Source organism: Equus caballus, chromosome 11 (genome assembly GCF_041296265.1).
Source record: "Equus caballus isolate H_3958 breed thoroughbred chromosome 11, TB-T2T, whole genome shotgun sequence".
Lineage (NCBI taxonomy): Eukaryota > Metazoa > Chordata > Mammalia > Perissodactyla > Equidae > Equus > Equus caballus.
In genome coordinates this window covers 6099451-6116271 of record NC_091694.1, presented here as the reverse complement: position 1 = coordinate 6116271, position 16821 = coordinate 6099451, and the positions used below count along the sequence as shown (strand labels likewise).

The window sequence follows — 16821 nt, the reverse complement described above, 5'->3', positions numbered from 1 at the left end:
TACGTGGGAGAGGCCCAGGCAAGCTGAGCAACTGGCCAAAATGGCTGAAGCCACCACCTTAAATATCATCTTCAGCTAAAGGGAAAGAGAGGGTGTTGGGGGTCGGGGGAGTCAGCTACAGGAGATTACCACATACGTACAGTAAACAAGATGCAGATTTAAGTCCTTGCCTTTGGCATTGATTAAGAGTTCTAGAGATAAGGTCATCCCCCTTCCTCCTCATACAGAGAGGGAGACACCTTTACAGATGGAGATTTCCTTTACAAATGTAAATATCTCTTAACAAAGGGTATGTAAATTCTACTTTTCAGAGTTTCTCTCATGTCTGCAGTTTGTAAAAGTAACCAGTCCAAAATAATCCTCATGCTAAACAGACATATCTTAGGGTGGCCAGTTCCAGACTCCCTCAGCTGTCACCTTCAGGATTCCTTTGTCATTGAATAATTATTCCTGAATCCCCACTTCTCTAACATTTTCTACATGTGGCTCCTTATGTTATAGAGTGTTCTCTCTCTGTCTGTCTCTCTCTCTCACACACACACACACACACACAAATGTACATATATGTACACACCTGCTCCTTACTTTGTTTCCTGATAGTATATCTTGGAGATCTTCCCATATGAGTGCATACAATATCTCATTTTGTTACAAAGCCTGTTGAGTGTCCATTGCATTGTTATTATTTAACTTATTTCACCACTCTCCTCTCTTTTTAAAAATTATTAACAAAAACCCATAACCCCAGTCTAACCATGAGAAAAACATCAGACAAGCCCAAACTGAAGGTCATTCTACAAAATAGCTGACCAGTATACCTCAAAACTGTTAAGGTCATCAAAAAACAAGCAAAGCCTGAGAAACTGTCACGGCCTGGAGGAGTCTTAGGAGACATGACAACTAAATGTAATGCGGTATCTTGGAGGGAACCCTGGTACAGAAAGGGGATATTAGGGAAAAACTTAAATCTAAATAAAGTACGGAGTTGAGTTAATAATAACATATTTGTACAGGTTCCTTAATTGTGACAAAGTATCATACTAACGTAAGATGTTAATTATACGGAAAAAATGGATGTTCCTATGTATATAGGAACTCTCTGTACCATCTTTGCAAATTTTTTTTTATAAATCTAAAACTATTCTAGGGGCCAGGCCCGTGGCCGAGTGGTTAAGTTCACGGGCTCTGCTTCGGTGGCCCAGGGTTTCGCTGGTTCAGATCCTGGGCACGCTCGTCAGGCCATGCTGAGGTGGCGTCCCACATGCCACAACTAGAAGGACCCATAACTAAGACATACAACTATGTACTGGGGGAGATTTGGGGAGAAAAAGCAGAAAAGGAAAAAAGAAAGATTGGCAACAGTTGTTAGCTCAGGTGCCAATCTTAAAAAGAATATATACATATATATATATTGAGTGAAAAAAATCAAGATGCAGAACAGTATGTATACTATAGCGTAGAGGAAAAATAAATATAGCCTCCTATTTGTTTTTATTTGCGTAAGGAAAGGATACGTAAGAAATTTATAAAAATGGCTTCCTCTAGGGCAGTGGTTGGCAAACGGCAGCCACGGCCCATCTAGGTCATCGCCTGTGTCTGTAAACACAGTTTGAAGGAACAGCTGTGCTCATTTGCTTATGTTTTGCCTGTGAGTGTTTTCCTACTTTGATGACAGAGTTGATTAGTCGTAACAGAGATCATACCTTACGATCTGCTCCTTTACAGACTGCCTTAGGGGCTTGGGGAGGAAATGGGTTGCATAGGGATTGGAGTGGCAACAATACTTCTCCGCATGGGTCTTTCGTACATTGTTTTGTTTTTTAAAATATGTGAATGTATAACCTATCAAAAATTTTTTTTTAATTTTAAAACACCACCCACTGGAACTAGCCTTTCAGGTGTTGCTGGTCTCAGGCGTCTGCTAATCTCTGTCTCGTGGTCTGCTTGGTTTGTCAGGAATCTTCAAAAATCCATCTCACCTATTTGGTTACAGGAATAATGATGCTGCCCAAACCTGGGATCTATTACTTTCCGTGGGAGGTCAGTGCCGGCCAAGTTCCTGATGGGGGCACGCTGAGAACATTCGGCAGGTGAGAATGGTTGTTTTTTCACATGGTGGGGGGATCTTTAAATGGCTTTACCCCCCAAGAAAACCAATTAAAATAGTTTTACTGTAATTTTGTCTACCTATTTATAATATGCTAAAAAATCAATATATATTCATTATAAAAAATACAGACAGAAAGATAACAAGCAAAAATCACCTATAATCCCACTGTCTGGACGACCACTGCTAACCTTTTGGTGATTACACACTTTTTCATGTGTGTATGTATATATGTATATGTGGGTTGGTGTGTATATGCACAATACCTGTATATAAATACATACTGTGTTAGTCACATATTGCTCTGTAACAAATTACTCCCAAATTCACTAGCTTCAAATGACAACAAATACGCATTATTTCATGGTTACTGTGGGTCAGGAATTTGGCAATGGCTTAGTTGGGTGGTTCTGGCTCGGATTCACTTATAAGCTTACAGGGAAGGCTTGCTTGAGCCTGGAGGATGTGCCTCTAAGGTGACTCAGTCATGTGTTTGGCAAGTTAGCGCTGGCTGTTGTCAAGAAGACTCAGTTCCTCACAATGTAGGAGGAACTTCCTTAGGGCTGCTTGACAATCCTCGTAACGTGGCTTTCTCGAAAATGAGTCATCTAACAGAGAGAGGAAAGAAAAAGCCAAAATGCCTTTCATGGCCTAACCGCAGAAGTCACTGTCAGTCATTTCTGCAATATCCTGTTCGTTACACAGGTCGACATTAATCAGGATGGTAGGGGACTACACAAGGATGTGAGTATCAGGAGATGAGAATTATTGGGGACCATCTTGGAGAGTACATGTACATGCATGGAGAAATATTTTAACCTAGATGAGATCCTAATCTATTACTATATTGTACCATTTATTTGTTTACTTACTTACTTAACTGTGTATGGTACACCTAGTTCCATGCAAGATACGTAGCTCTATATTATCACTTTAAATAGATCCATTTTATTTCATTGCATAGATATGCCACAACTTATTTAACCGTAATCTATTTATTTAACCAAAATTATTGATTTTCAACAGAGACGTCAATGTAATTGAGTGAGGCAAGGTAGTCATGTCAATAAATGATGCTGGAAAAAGTGGATGTTCTTATGGGGATGAAAAGCACGTTGATCCCTACCTCACAGCATACAAACAAAATAATCATTTGAACTGGGTTGTAGATGTATAAGCTAAAACTATAAAATGTTTAGAAGAAAACAGGAGAAAATCTTCACAACCTTGAGACAGGCAAAGATATCTTAGATAAGAGACAGAAAGCAAAAACCATCAAAGAAAAACAATGAATATATTGGACCTCAACAAAATTAAAAGCTTCTGCTCATCGAAAGATACTATTAAGAAAATTAACAAGCAAGCCACAAACTGGGAGAAAACGTGTGATGTATGTGTGTGTGTATATATATATTATATATTATATATATCCAACAAATGATTTGTATCTAGAATATATGAAGAATTCATACAACTCAGGAAGACAAAAACCTTAATTTTAAAATGAGCAAAAGATTTGAAGAGGTACTGCCCAAGAAGATATACAGATGGGAGATAAACGCATGAAAGTTTGTTCAACATCATTAGTCATTAGAGAAATGCAAATTAAAACCACAAGGAGATACTCTTACCCATGAAGCTGGCTAAATTTAGAAAGACTGACAGTGCTAAATGCTGATGAGGATGTGGAACAACTGGAACTCTTATACATTCCTGTTGGGAATGTAAAATGGCACAACTATTTTGGAAAACAGTTTGGCAGTTTCTTAAAAAGCTGAACATATGTCTATTGTGTGATCCAGCCATTCTATTCCTAGGTATTTCCCAAGAGAAATGAAAGCGTATGTCCACACAAAGACTTGTACATGAATATTCATAGCAGCTTTCTTTGTAATAGCCAGAAACTGGAAGCATCCCAAATGTCCATCTGGGTGAATGAACAAACAAACTGTGGTATATCCATACAATGGAATGCTACTCAGCAGTGAAAAGGAATGGACTACTGCAACATGCAACAACGTGGATGAATCTCAAATATACTAAAGTAAAGAAACCAGGCCAAAAAAAATTACATGTATGGTTCTCTGTATATAAAAGTGTAGAAAATGCAAAGTAATCTATAATGTAAAAAGGCAGATCAGTGGGGTTGCCTGGGTCGGGGGGGGCAGGAGGCTTACAGAAGGACAAGAGGGAACTTCTCAGGGTGATGAAAAGATATGCTCATTATCTTGATTGTGCTGATGGTTTGTCAAGTGTATACAATGTTAAATGTCAAATTATGTACCTTAAATATGTATAGTTTATTCTACTTCAATTATAACTTGATAAAACTGGAGGGAAAAAGCATACATAGCAGAATATTAAAAAGGGGAGGAGGTAAAAGACTTGAACGAACACTTCACGAAAGAAGGTATACATAGGTTAGCAATCATACAAAAAGCAAGCAAAAAGCATTTAATGATTTTTAAAAAATATCTACAAATGGGGGTCGGCCCCGTGACATTCGCATGCTCTGCTTCAGCGGCCTGAGGTTTGCAGGTTTGGATCCCGGACGTGGACCTAGCCTGGCTCATCAAGCCACACTGTGGTGGCATCCCACATAAAATAGAGGAAGATTAGCACAGATGTTAGTTCGGGGCCAATATTCCTCATGTGCGTGCACACACACACACACAAATGGCCAATAAGCACGTGAAAAGATGCTTAACGTCATTAGTCACCAGGGAAATGCAAATTAAAATCACAATGATGTGGTATTTCATGCCCACTAGAGAGACTAAAATTAAAAATACTGACTATACCAAGTGCTGGTGAGGATGTGGAGCAACCAGAACCCTAGACACAAAGAAAGAAAGAAGCTAGACACGAAAGAATATATGCTGTCTGATTCCATTTATATGAGGTGCTTGAGTAGGAAAACTCATCTATGGAGACCAAAATCAGACCAGTGCTCGCCTGGGGTGGGAAGATGGGATAGACTTCAAAGAGGCACAAGGGAACTTTTCGGGGTGATACAGATGTACTAAGTCTTGAGTGGTGGTTACATAAGTGTATACTTTTGTTAACGCTCATTAAATAGGTGCCTTTTAATGCTTGCAATTTATACCTCAACAATATAGACTGAAAAAAATTTCACTGATTTGTTGCTGCCATTTTTATTTCTCTGATCAGAGTGAGCTGAACATTTTCCCTTGGATTTGTTGGCCTCCCAAAACCTTTTGAGCTTAGTGGTGGTTCTGTCTACGGATAGAAATGATCGCGCTTTCCCTGACCTCCAGGTTGTGCCTCTACGACATGACCCAGTCCCGAGTGACCCTGATGGCTCAGCATGGGTCTGACCAGCACCAGATCCTCGTCTGCACCAAGCTGGTGGAGCCATTCCAAGCCCAGGTGGGCTCCCTGTACACGGTCCTTGGGGACCTCGAGCACCAGAAGAGTAAGTCATGACCTCGCACACCATTTTCCACTCTGGGTCCTGAGTGGGGCATCTTTTGGGTGACTCACTTAGGGCTGGGCCTGGCTTGTAACCCAACAGGAGTCCCTCTTTGAGGTTAACATTCCTTTCAAATCAGCCCACAAGTTCAAGGACTCATGAGAAACAGACTTGATTGGGCTCAGGTTAGACCTGCCATAGGGAAGCAAGAAAGAGGGGAGAGATGCCATTAATTTCTGAAAACCTGCAACACGCCAGGCCTGGTACCAGGTGGTTTGCTTAAATCTTTTTGAATCTGCCCACCAGCCCTTAATCTGTCTTATTATCGTTACTTCATAGATGAGAAAACCTGGGCTCAGAGAGGATAGGGCTGGAGTAACAGGCCAGGAAGTCAGGGTTAAGAGAAATAGAACACAAGGGAAGAAATAAAAGCAACCTGGGAGAATCTCTCTGACATCAAGAGTTGAAGGTTGCTCTTTAAAACCTAGGTACTCGCATTCCAGCCATCCCTGGGCCATTTTCCTTTACACGGTTGAGTTCATAGTATATAATGTTGTATCTGGTTGTTTTGCCTTAACATTCTATCATAAGTATTTCCTCATGTCTTTAAAATTTTTCTAGATATGTGTTCAGTGTGTTCAATGGCTATATAACATTTTATAGACTAGATGTGTATCCTAATTCACATGGCTGTTGGGTATTTATATTGTTTCCACTTCTTGCTTTTATAAATATACTGTACATTTATTGGTTAAAGAAACTATGGTATATTCAGTCAATAGAATATTATGCAGCCATTAAAAATGATGTTATAAATTTGTATCGATTGACATGAAAAGATGTTCACAATATCTTACCAAGTAAAAGCAGTTTACAAAACAATATGTATTGCATGATCTCACTTTTGTTTAATATACATTTTTTTACATACATGAAAGTTTGAGGGGCCGGCCCCATGGCCTAGTGGTTGTTTGGTGTGCTCTGTTTTGGCAGCCGGGATTCAGTTCCTGGGTGCGGACCTACACTACTTGTTGGTGGCCATGCTGTGGCAGCAACCCACATAGAAAATAGAGGAAGGTTGGCACAGATGTTAGCTCAGGACAAATCCTCCTCAAAAAAAATTTGAAAGATTATTTGCCAAAATGTCAATAGTAGTTATTTCTAGGCAGTGGGATTGTGGGGTTCCTTTTACTTTTATTAGCATTTTACAATGAAAATGTATTGCTTTTATAGCCAGAAGGGAAAAAAGGTAAAAAAAAACCCAAAAACCCATAACTATTTATCTATCTATTAAAAATGCTGCAGTTCGTAGCCTTGTGCACTAATCTTTGTCATTTTCTGAATATTTCTTTAGGGTAGTTTCCTAAAAGTGGAATTGCTCTCTTAAAGGAGACAAGCATTCGTGTTTCTTGATTTACACTACCGACGTACTTTCCAAAAGTCGCAGTGGTTTTTAACTCTGGATGAAATGCACCAGAAAAAAATGTAATTAAATGGTGTTCACTTTAATTATATTTGATTTAATGAAAATTAAGATTTATTCAGGCTTAAGCCTTTGTGCTCACAGAGTTCCCGCCCTCATAGTCATTCTGAGGGAGGTGACGGGAGGAGGGTGAGAAGGGGACAAAGAGCCTTTTTCTGACTGCTTTCCACCTTGACTACAGCCCAAGTCACCCGAGGCTTTCTCTGCCCTCCCAGCCTCTGCGGTGAGTCCTGGGAGCTCACAGGAACCCACTGCCCAGTGTCTGGAACTCTAAGGCGCGACTGCAAATACAGAGAGGGGTTGAAACTAAGGTGGGATAGCAGGTCAGGGCGAGGGCAGGGCCTGGAACGGACATTTGGAATTATTTGTGGGAAGAAAATTGGGGAAAAAAAGTTTATAAATTCAATCCATATAATTTTTTCAATTCAATGTTTTCAAATTGAACGTGCACAGAAGTAGAATGGTAGACTTAGCCACCATGTACCCATCACACAGATTTGGCAGTGGTCCACATTCCGCTGTTTTGTGTCACCACTGCCCACATTTATTTATTTACTTTGCTGGTGTTTTTAGCGAAAATCTGACATCATTTCATTTACCTGTAAATATATCAATAATGTATCTCTAACATTATGACAATCACGCCCAACAAAATTAATAGCTGTTCCTCAATATAATCTAATACTTTATCTCACGTTCACTTCCCCCGAATACCAAAAAATGGCTTTTTACAATTGGTTAGTTCAAATCAACATCCAAAGAAAGTCAATACATTGCATTTGAGTTACATATCCCAAGTCTCTTGTAACAGTTCTGTCTTCCTTTTTTCTTTCTTTTTCTGAGCAGATTGTCCCTGAGCTAACGTCCATTGCTAGTCTTCCTCTTTTTTTACTTGAGGAACATTGTCCCTGGGCTAACATCTGTGCCAATCTTCCTCTGTTTTGTATGTGGGTCGCCACCACAGCATGCCTTGACATGTGGTATAGGTCCACACCTGGGAACTGAACCCGTGCTGCCAAAGTGGAGCACATGGAACCTTAACCACTCAGCCACAGGGCTAGCCCCCTTTTGTCTTTTTTTTTTAATGCCTTTTATTGGAGAACTTGAGTCTGGAATTGACTAACTGCTTCCTCCTGGCTGCATTAAACCTGGTCTTTCCCTCAAATCTATCCTGTTGTTTTCTGAATGGATAGTATTTTAGGGAAACCAAATGGTTGATGAGAGTAGGTTCTTTAGAGGTGAACCACCGTAAATAAACACAGGAGAAATGGTTAAATTCAGAAGTCACCTCTTTAAAAGCCCTGATGAAATAAATCCAGACATCAATCACTGTCGCTGGCTGCTAAAATCATTAGGTGGAAGGTCGATGGGAATGTTGTGGTGCAGGGATCAGGACCCCAAGAACACCTGGGCCTGCCCCATCAAACCAAACACTACCAAAAGCAGAGCAGTCTGGCGTGTGCCTCCGCTGGGCCGCACTGGGAAGGCACGGACGATAGCACTCTGAAGTATTCCCCCCAAGAAAAAAGGAAACCTGAACCTGATAAGTCTCAGATTGAGCAGCATTCTTCCTGGGCTCTGGCTAGTTTACCACTTCTCATTATTTTCTTCATGATCTGTATTTTTTTTTTCTTTCTTAAAAATTTTTTTCCCTAAGTTTCTAATTTCTGTGTAATACGTGCTTATCATTCGCAACTGACACAAGGAAAGAAAGACGACGATGAGGAGGGGCAGAGGGTGGGCTGAGCATGGAAGTGGCCCTGACCTTTAGCCTTGGCACAGCGTAGCTGCTTTCACACCCCGTTCTCTGTGTGTCTGCCCAGGTCCTAAGTCCTGTGGGGACACAAAGGTCAACTAGACGAGGGCCCTGCCCTGTGGCAAGATTGGCAGTTATGAGGACAGACAGCAGGCTAGCTGAAGAACTTTCCTAAAATTTTTGCACACAGAGCTAGCTGAGGAGGCCAAAAAGATGAAGAAATGCCAGCTGTGTGCAGAATCTTGCTGGTTGATGCCTTCTTTGGGCGTCATCCTCGGGCCTGGGGGCTTCGTGTCTGGGACCCAAGGTATTGGGGGGCAGCCTCTCCCCAGCTCAGCTCTAGACGCTCTAGAAGGTTACTGCTCTCCCCACATATCCCGCCCTGGTCTGGTTTTCTTCCACCTGACTGCTGTTTCCTGCCCCGCAAGCCTTCCTGTTGTGTCCTCTGGAACACTGCTCCTCCATCTTCAAGCCGCTTTGTTATGCTCTCACCTTCTCTGGGACTTGCCTGAAACCTGGCTTTTTCCCAGGAGAGCAGTTCTCCTCCCACCCTCCCAGGGGAGGCCTGGTCAGCCACCCAAACCACGCACACTGCAGAACCCAGAGGTGGGGCTGGGATCCTGCTGGCTCTTCAAGTTTGTCATTGAACACCTTTCTCCTCCTCTGCAGCAGGCCGCTTCTGCCACTGTGTCCCTCTGTCCCACTTCTGCCTCACACACCCGTGGTCCCACCCAGAACTGCCCTACTTCTGCTACCTGAAACTGTAGCAGTTCCACCCTGGGTGTCTTTCTGCCCTCTCCCTCTTCATTCCCTGTCAGGACCTGTGGACTTTGAACTCCTCTGTTTCTTCCACCTCTCTCCCATTCGCTTTCCTCCCCTCCAGCTGGACCTCACTATCATTTCAAGCACTTTCGTGGCAGAAGTTTCAACCTCTTGCCTCCTCACTCCTGCCTGATGAAACCCCAACCTCCACCCTCTCAGGTCCCACCCGACCGTTGATGGAGAAATTTCACAAGTCTCCTCGGATTCCTAGCACAGTGATTTTAAGGTCTCTTATCTCACTGGGGCCCTCCATGCGCCCTAGAAATCCTTCCACGTGTCCCGGTCAATCCCCTCTCCCATGATCCACAACGGCCATTTCAGGCATTCACCTGTCACACAAGACCCCCTACTGCATCACCTGCCCTGTCCCTTTCAGCAAAACCTCACCTCCTACATCCCAGGTAAAATTGAGGCCACAGCAGATGTCTCTCCTCCTAAAGCTTTATGCAGCCATACCCATCAGTAGCTCCTTTCCTCCAGTCTGGAGGGAGAGGATCCCTCCTGCCTGAGGCACAGCCCCCGTGCTGCGATCCACGGCCTGGCCTCCCGCAGGACTGTGCTCCCTCCACTGAATCCTTACCGCTGGTTCTTCCCTCCCAGCACAGAAAGCACTCAGGCCTCTTCTATATTAAATAATCATAACAATAATAATGTCATCTTCTGCTCTGTATCCCTACCTGGCTATGCCCCTCCCTCCCTTCACAGTCAAACTGCCTAAAAGAAGGTCTTTTCTCCATTTCACCCCTTTCTTGCCTCCTACTCACACCTCAACCCGCTGTGTCCTGACTGCTCTTTGTAACTCAGTCCCTTCTTTTCTCTAGGTGCTTTGCATCTGCAAGAAGAAATTCCCCTAAATGACTATTTCTCCAGCTATCTTGTTCGTAAACGCCTTTCTCCCTTCCTTGCAGCTCTTCTTCAGACACTGTTCTTCTCATTCCATTTACACGGACATTTTACGAATGGACTAACACCATTGCCCAGTTTGTCCCTGTGATAATCATATTTCTAAAGCTCACTTCCATATTTAATAACTTTTTCATTCCCAGGGAGAAACAACATGTTCCACTATATAAATCTAGAAGGGAGGGTTTCCCCAGCCTGAGGGAGGAAAGAGTGATAGGCATTAATGGAAAGAAAGTTTTGTGAAATTAAGTGGAATAACTAAGAAAATATTCATACAGGGAGTTTGGAAACATTTGACGAGGGATCCCATTTCGAAACATTTAACTGTGAGTTAGAGATCCTTGATTTTGTCCTTGCTTCCCTGTGTCGTTCTGAACACATGCAGCTGCTCTGTGGAAACTATTTAGGGCTAAGGCAGCAGCAGGCCTCTCACTGCCAAGTGAAGTTTAGGCAAATGTCCTTTGTGATTCATCAGTAGAGATAACCCAGCTATTCCAGAAGAGGCCTGAGGAATGAGAATCAGCAGTCTCCACTGATTATCAGCAGATCCAGTTATTGTCACAGTCCACTCCACTCTAGGCCAGGCAGTCTCTGCTGCGCAGTGCTGGGGCCAGCAGAAGCAGACAACACACAGGTGACCTCATGTTTCAAACAAGTTCATCTTCCTGAGTTGAAAGCTGGAATCTAGACAGTCTGATGCTCTGAATTCCGCCCCCAGGCTGTGTTGAATCAATAAGATGGCCTAGGCCAGAAGGAAGGCTAGGCTCAGACTTTGTCTAAGCGGAGAGCCGCTATCTTAAAACGGCATCAAAAGGAGACAGGATAGTGTCCTAGAACATTGAATGTATTCATTGCTGTGCCCAGAGAGCAGAGAGAAAGTGAGTGAAAAAAATAAAATTAAAAATGATCAGGGCAAACCCCAGATGTCTTTCATGTTTGATGTCACCTGAACATTGACACATCTTTCCATAATGCATCAGGGCACCACAGCATCTGCTAGAAGACCCCCTAGCCCCTTGTCCAGAGTGGGATGACTTGCCCCTATACGGCCAAACCCTCCTCTTGGATTTATTAAATATGGGGTTCTCCTTGCCCCAATTGCTAATGCCACTGGGTCCTATGATGCCAAAAGGGCCCCTCCCTTGATACAAATGGAGAAGTAGGATGGTGATTGAGACCCCTCCTCAACCCCAGGGAATTGGGACCTACAGAGAAGGTGGCAGGAATTAAGATGACAAAAGAGGGAAGCAGAGGGTACATCTTTCTGGCCCTTCCTCCATGAAGAGTGGAATTGTCGGGCTACCCCCTAGGTTCCAGACATGTCCCTGTAGTGCATGACAGGCCCACAGTTCTGAGGCCCAGGTGGACAAATTGCCAACATCCTAGATGCCTGCATCCTGTCAAACACCCTGTTAAAACTCAGGACTGAGAACAAGTGGAGGGAAAACAGCTGGAGTGCATCTGTAGAGTGTGTTGCTGTCAGTCAGTCACTGCTAGCACCTTGGTGTCTGTGTCTTTCAGACGGAGGTTCTGTGGTGAAGGCCCGCGTGCTGACTTGTGTGGAAGGAATGAATCTACCCTTGTTAGAACAAGCCATCCGGGAGCAGAGGATGTACCAGCGAGAGAGGGACAACAGCCAGTAGGAAATGGAGACTCTTGGCAACCCCCCCATCGGACCGCGGCTCCTGGGGCCAAGCCCACAGGAGATGCCGGAGCTGCTGCAGAGAAGATACAGGAGCTTCCCCAGAGTGACGGCCTTTTCTGGAGCCAGAGAGACGAGGGGAGGGATTATTAATTTGGGATTGTCCCAGAAATGAGAACCCACAGAGCAAGCACCAAAACCTGACAGACCCCCGACCCCCAAGGAGACCGCAGGAGGCCGAGCTCTGGCGTGCTGGGGGCTGTGCCTCGTGTGGGGTCACGGCGGGTTCCAGAAAGTCCTCGTGAATAAAGGCCTCAGCAGCGAGAGAGTGTGTGCACGTGGTGCAGCGCCGGCAGGGGCCAGGAGGGGGAGCCGTCGAGCAGGCAGTCTGCTGGCAGTGAGGCTGCAGGAGCGCAGGGTTTCTGGTGAATTCTGGGCTGGGGGCCTGAGGGGAGGGTGCTGGGGGCACTCAGACCCAGGTGGGGGGCCCAGGACGCAGACCGGCTGCCCCTGCCCAGGTTCTGCCCTCACAGGAGGCCGAGCGCCCACAACCCGGCGGGGCCTAGCCCCTGGCCCTGGCTGTGCGGCCTAGGGCAGGACTGTGGCTACAGAACGCTTCCAGACCCCCGACCTCTGCCCTGAGCTGACCCTGGCCTCTCAGGCAGCCCTTCTGGGCAACCTTCCGCCCCCCCCCCCGAGCTGGCCAGGCTGGGCAGGGGCAGGGGCTCTGGCCTGAGAAGTTTGGGCCCTCCTGCGCGCCGTAGCCGGGCACCTTCCTGGCCGGGCAGGGCCAGGAGGCCTGGGGGCTCGGGCCTGGGCTGGACTGGGCTGGGCTGGGCTGGGCTGGGCTGGGCTGGGCGAGGGGCAGTCCTGCTCCAAGCCAGCTTCCCAGGGATGTGCTGGGGTGGAGGGCGGAGCGGGGCCTGGGCCCGGGTGGCCTGGCAGGCAGAGCAGGGTAAGCCCTGTGGGCACAGGCCTCCAGAAGTGGGAAGCCTGGGCGCAGGCTGGACAGGTGCTCCATTGAGGCTGGAGGGGGCCCAGCAGCACTGGGCGTGAGGGGCGAAGGCCCCGGCTGCCCTCTTGTTTCCCGGGCAGCTCTGCGGACATGGATGTGTTCCAGAAGGTAGAGAAGATCGGAGAGGGCACCTATGGGGTGGTGTATAAGGCCAAGAACAAGGAGACAGGGCAGCTCGTGGCCCTGAAGAAGATCAGGCTGGATTTGTGAGTGCTGGGACGGCCCCTGAGACCCCCACCCAGGGGTGCCCCGAAACCCCAGGAGCTGCCCCATCTGTCCCTCGTGTCGGGGTTTTACATTCAATTCCTTGTCCCAGTGCTGCCCCGTTAGACTGGGGCGGCCGCAGAGGTGCCGCCCTCACTCGTCCTCACCCCGACCAGGCTTTGTCCCGGGCCCCTGGTGGTGATAAGCGTGTGGCGAGGAGCACAGTGCCCCGGCGCTGGGGGATGGGCCATCCTTCTGCAATAAGGAGCACAGGTGACCCCCCAGGCAGAGGCCCTTCCTGGCTCCTGCCTCCACTGCTGTGCCCTTCTTTCCTGCAGGGAGACCGAGGGGGTCCCAAGCACCGCCATCAGGGAGATCTCCCTGCTCAAAGAGCTCAAGCACCCCAACATCGTCAGGTGAGGCGGGGAAGAGGCAGGGAAGCTGGGCCTGTCCCAGTTCGCCTGGGAGCCGCAGCCTGACTGGCGTCCCCCGGCCAGGCTGCTGGACGTGGTGCACAGCGAGAAGAAGCTTTACCTGGTGTTCGAGTTCCTCAGCCAGGACCTGAAGAAGTACATGGACTCCACCCCGGCCTCCGAGCTCCCCACGCACTTGGTGAAGGTACCGAGGGAAGGACGGGGAAGAGCAGCGTCCGCCCCGCTCTGCGGCCCCGCTCGGCGGCCCCGCGTCCGCTCAGCCGGCGCCTTCTCCTGCTTGCTGCTCCAGAGCTACCTCTTCCAGCTGCTGCAGGGGGTGAATTTCTGCCACTCTCATCGGGTCATCCACCGAGACCTGAAGCCCCAGAATCTACTCATTAATGAGTTGGGTGCCATCAAGCTGGCTGACTTTGGACTGGCTCGAGCCTTCGGGGTGCCCCTACGCACCTACACCCACGAGGTACCGCAGGATAAAGGGGAGAGAAGGGCAGCCAAAGGGATGTCACCCGTGCACTCAGCCACCCTGAATGATGCCGTTTTCTTGCCCCTACAGGTGGTGACACTCTGGTATCGAGCCCCCGAGATTCTGTTGGGCAGCAAGTTCTATTCAACGGCTGTGGATGTCTGGAGCATTGGCTGCATCTTTGCAGAGATGGTAGAGAAAGGGGCAAACATGGCCACAAGGAGGCCACAGGCAGGGTCCTATTAGGGTGGGGTGAGACCCTGATTCTCCTGTTAGAGGTAGATTAGAAGGTGTTTGGAACTGGTTTAAGGAGTGGGGAAGCAGCGTTTATTCCAGAAAAAGCCAGGGTTCTTAGCACAGCCCTGGGAAAGACATCTTGAAGGTGCTTCCCTGGTCTGGCTTCTTACCTGGTATTGGATTCTGTATGACAAGGGATACCTTGTATGACAAGGGATGCAGGCATACCCACACCTTCTCCTCTTCTGCATTCCAGGTGACTCGCAGAGCCCTGTTTCCTGGTGACTCTGAGATTGACCAGCTCTTTCGTATCTTTCGGACCCTGGGGACACCCACTGAAGCCACCTGGCCAGGAGTCACCCAGCTGCCTGACTATAAGGGCAGCTTCCCCAAGTGGACCAGGAAGAGGCTGGAGGAGATTGTACCCAATCTGCAGCCAGAGGGCCAGGACCTGCTCATGGTAGGTACAGGTATGAGACAGGCGACGGCAAGAAAGGCCGCCTGGCTCCAGTTGCTCCTCCCACCAGAAGCGTCGCCTTTGTCAGCCAGCCTCTTATGGAACCCTGGCTCCTTCTGAATCCCAGCAGGTCTCTTTTCTGACCCTTGTACACAACTGGAATATCGATTGTTCAGCCTGGAGGCCTCTCCCCTGATAGGTCCAATGTTCATCTTCCCTTTTAAAACTTCTTCCTTAGCTTTGTTTTTATGCTGTGATACTTGCCTTTTTCTTAGTTGCCTAGTGTTTTTGGTGATTTTCCTCTGTGGACCTTATTACCCTATGTAAGCTATAAGCTTTCCCAGGCAGGGGCTGCAGCTGCTCCTGTCTCAGTGTTCCCTGCAGCGGTCACTCCTCACATGAGGCTGTTCACGACAGGCCATTCCCTGCCGCCTAGGCCTCTGCCACAGTCCTCACTCACCCTTCCTGTTCCATCATCTTGACGCCTTGGGCTGGCCCAGGCCTGATGGCCCACAGCCATCCATTCTTGCCCACAAAGACTTGGGGCTGCATTTCTCTCTTTAATCTGGTGTTGGGTCAGAGGAAGGCACAGCAGTATTTTCACCTTCAGGCTGTCTGTCCAGCTTTCGGGAAGTCTCTGTGTGTCTACCAACCCAGCACCAGCGGGACCGTGTAGACTTCCAACCAAGGCTCTTAGCGCTCCATCCTGGCTACTCCGGGGCTGTGGGTCCTTCCACATCCTGGCTGGTTTAGGGATTCTGAGTTCCTACCCAATTCCAAGTGTACTCCCTGGACAGGTTTGGCCCACTTCCTGACACATAGAGAGAAGTCCGTCTCAACCAGGAGTGGCCTGGAAACCTCAGTACAGAAGGGGAGAGACTGACTCAGCCTCAGTAGCTTAAAGGAAACTGGGAGTGATCCAACAGGGCTGGACTAGAAGTAATTCTTTGTCCCCAGATTCTGGGAGTGTCCCGAACAGGGTCGCAAGCTGGGAGGAGGTAGCTTCGTGCAGTTCTGGGTTTGAAGGCAGCCCTTTGGGGCTCGGGGCCCTCCAGCTGGGACCTGGGAGGGTAATTCCCCTCCAGCCCTGGCCACACCGAGGTCCAGTCTCTTTCCTTCTCCTCCTTCCTTCACAGCAACTGCTGCAGTATGACCCCAGCCGGCGGATCTCAGCCAAGGCCGCCCTCGCGCAGCCGTACTTCTCGTCCACCGAGACCTCCCCGGCCCCCCGCCAGTGTGTGCTGGAGCGTTTTTGCCGCTGAGAACGTTTGAGGCCCCCGCCTCAAAGCCTCTCCCCAGCTGCTGCCCCAGCTGCCTCCCCACCCACTTCCCAAGAAAGCACTTATCTGGGGAGAGAGCAAAACGCTAAGGAATTTGGCCTCAGCCATCAGAGGGCTGAGTTTGGGTTAGTCCTGCCAGCAGGTTAGCGAGTTCCTATGTTGTTTATTGGGTTAGATGGAGCCGTTTCAAGCTGAGGGCACAGAAGCTCTGTTCATGGCGGGGTATGTTAGAGACTGGGCCCCCTGGCCCTGGAACAGCAGGTGCCAAGGAGAGCAAGGAGCCTGTCCTGGCTGCCTCCTGGTGCCCTTCACCTGCCGGGCCCTCGACTGCGTGGCCAGAACCTGAAGGAAAGGGTGCCCCCTGCCGGTCTTTTTGGATTTAAAATGTTTGGGGAAGAGTTGTGTTCCAGTTGAGTCCCAAGTTAAACAGGAAGCAGGGAGAGGGAGAGAAAGGACATTTTCCTGATCCCAGGGGAGGTCAAGGTCTGTGTGGCTGTTCTAAGTTGTCTCGTCACCTAGGATTTGCTTAATGTTTGTTTGCCTCTGGCTTTGAAAACAGGAAATAAAAATGCCAAATTCCTGAGA

The 16821-nt window shown here is 47.7% G+C and overlaps 2 protein-coding genes across 9 annotated transcripts in view; both read left to right on the top strand.

The window, feature by feature from the left end:
* TEN1 (TEN1 subunit of CST complex) overlaps positions 1-12470 on the top strand; it is an 18734-nt gene extending 6264 nt beyond the window's left edge. For 5 of the 6 annotated variants that reach the window (XM_005597139.4, XM_005597140.4, XM_001916777.4 and 2 more), the window contains exons 2-4: positions 1994-2090; positions 5386-5543; positions 12026-12470. In XM_005597139.4, coding sequence (XP_005597196.1) covers positions 1999-2090; positions 5386-5543; positions 12026-12147 — 372 coding nt within the window. In that variant the 5' untranslated portion in view covers positions 1994-1998 and the 3' untranslated portion in view covers positions 12148-12470. Of the gene's footprint in view, positions 1-1956; positions 2091-5385; positions 5544-12025 lie in introns of all 6 variants that reach the window. The other variant, XM_070226894.1, reaches the window with a different exon arrangement.
* CDK3 (cyclin dependent kinase 3) lies at positions 12309-16821 on the top strand. Of its 3 annotated transcripts, none has more exons than XM_001491903.6 (8): positions 12309-12571; positions 13242-13367; positions 13704-13781; positions 13863-13983; positions 14089-14259; positions 14353-14454; positions 14756-14959; positions 16093-16821. In XM_001491903.6, exons 2-8 carry the CDS (start codon positions 13252-13254, stop codon positions 16216-16218), a joined length of 918 nt encoding a protein of 305 aa, XP_001491953.2. In that variant the 5' UTR covers positions 12309-12571; positions 13242-13251; the 3' UTR covers positions 16219-16821. The 3 variants fall into 3 exon arrangements, with proteins under 3 accessions (XP_001491953.2, XP_070082994.1, XP_005597198.1); XM_070226893.1 differs by having other exon boundaries at positions 12438-12571; positions 14104-14259; XM_005597141.3 differs by lacking the exon at positions 12309-12571 and having other exon boundaries at positions 12900-13367; positions 14104-14259.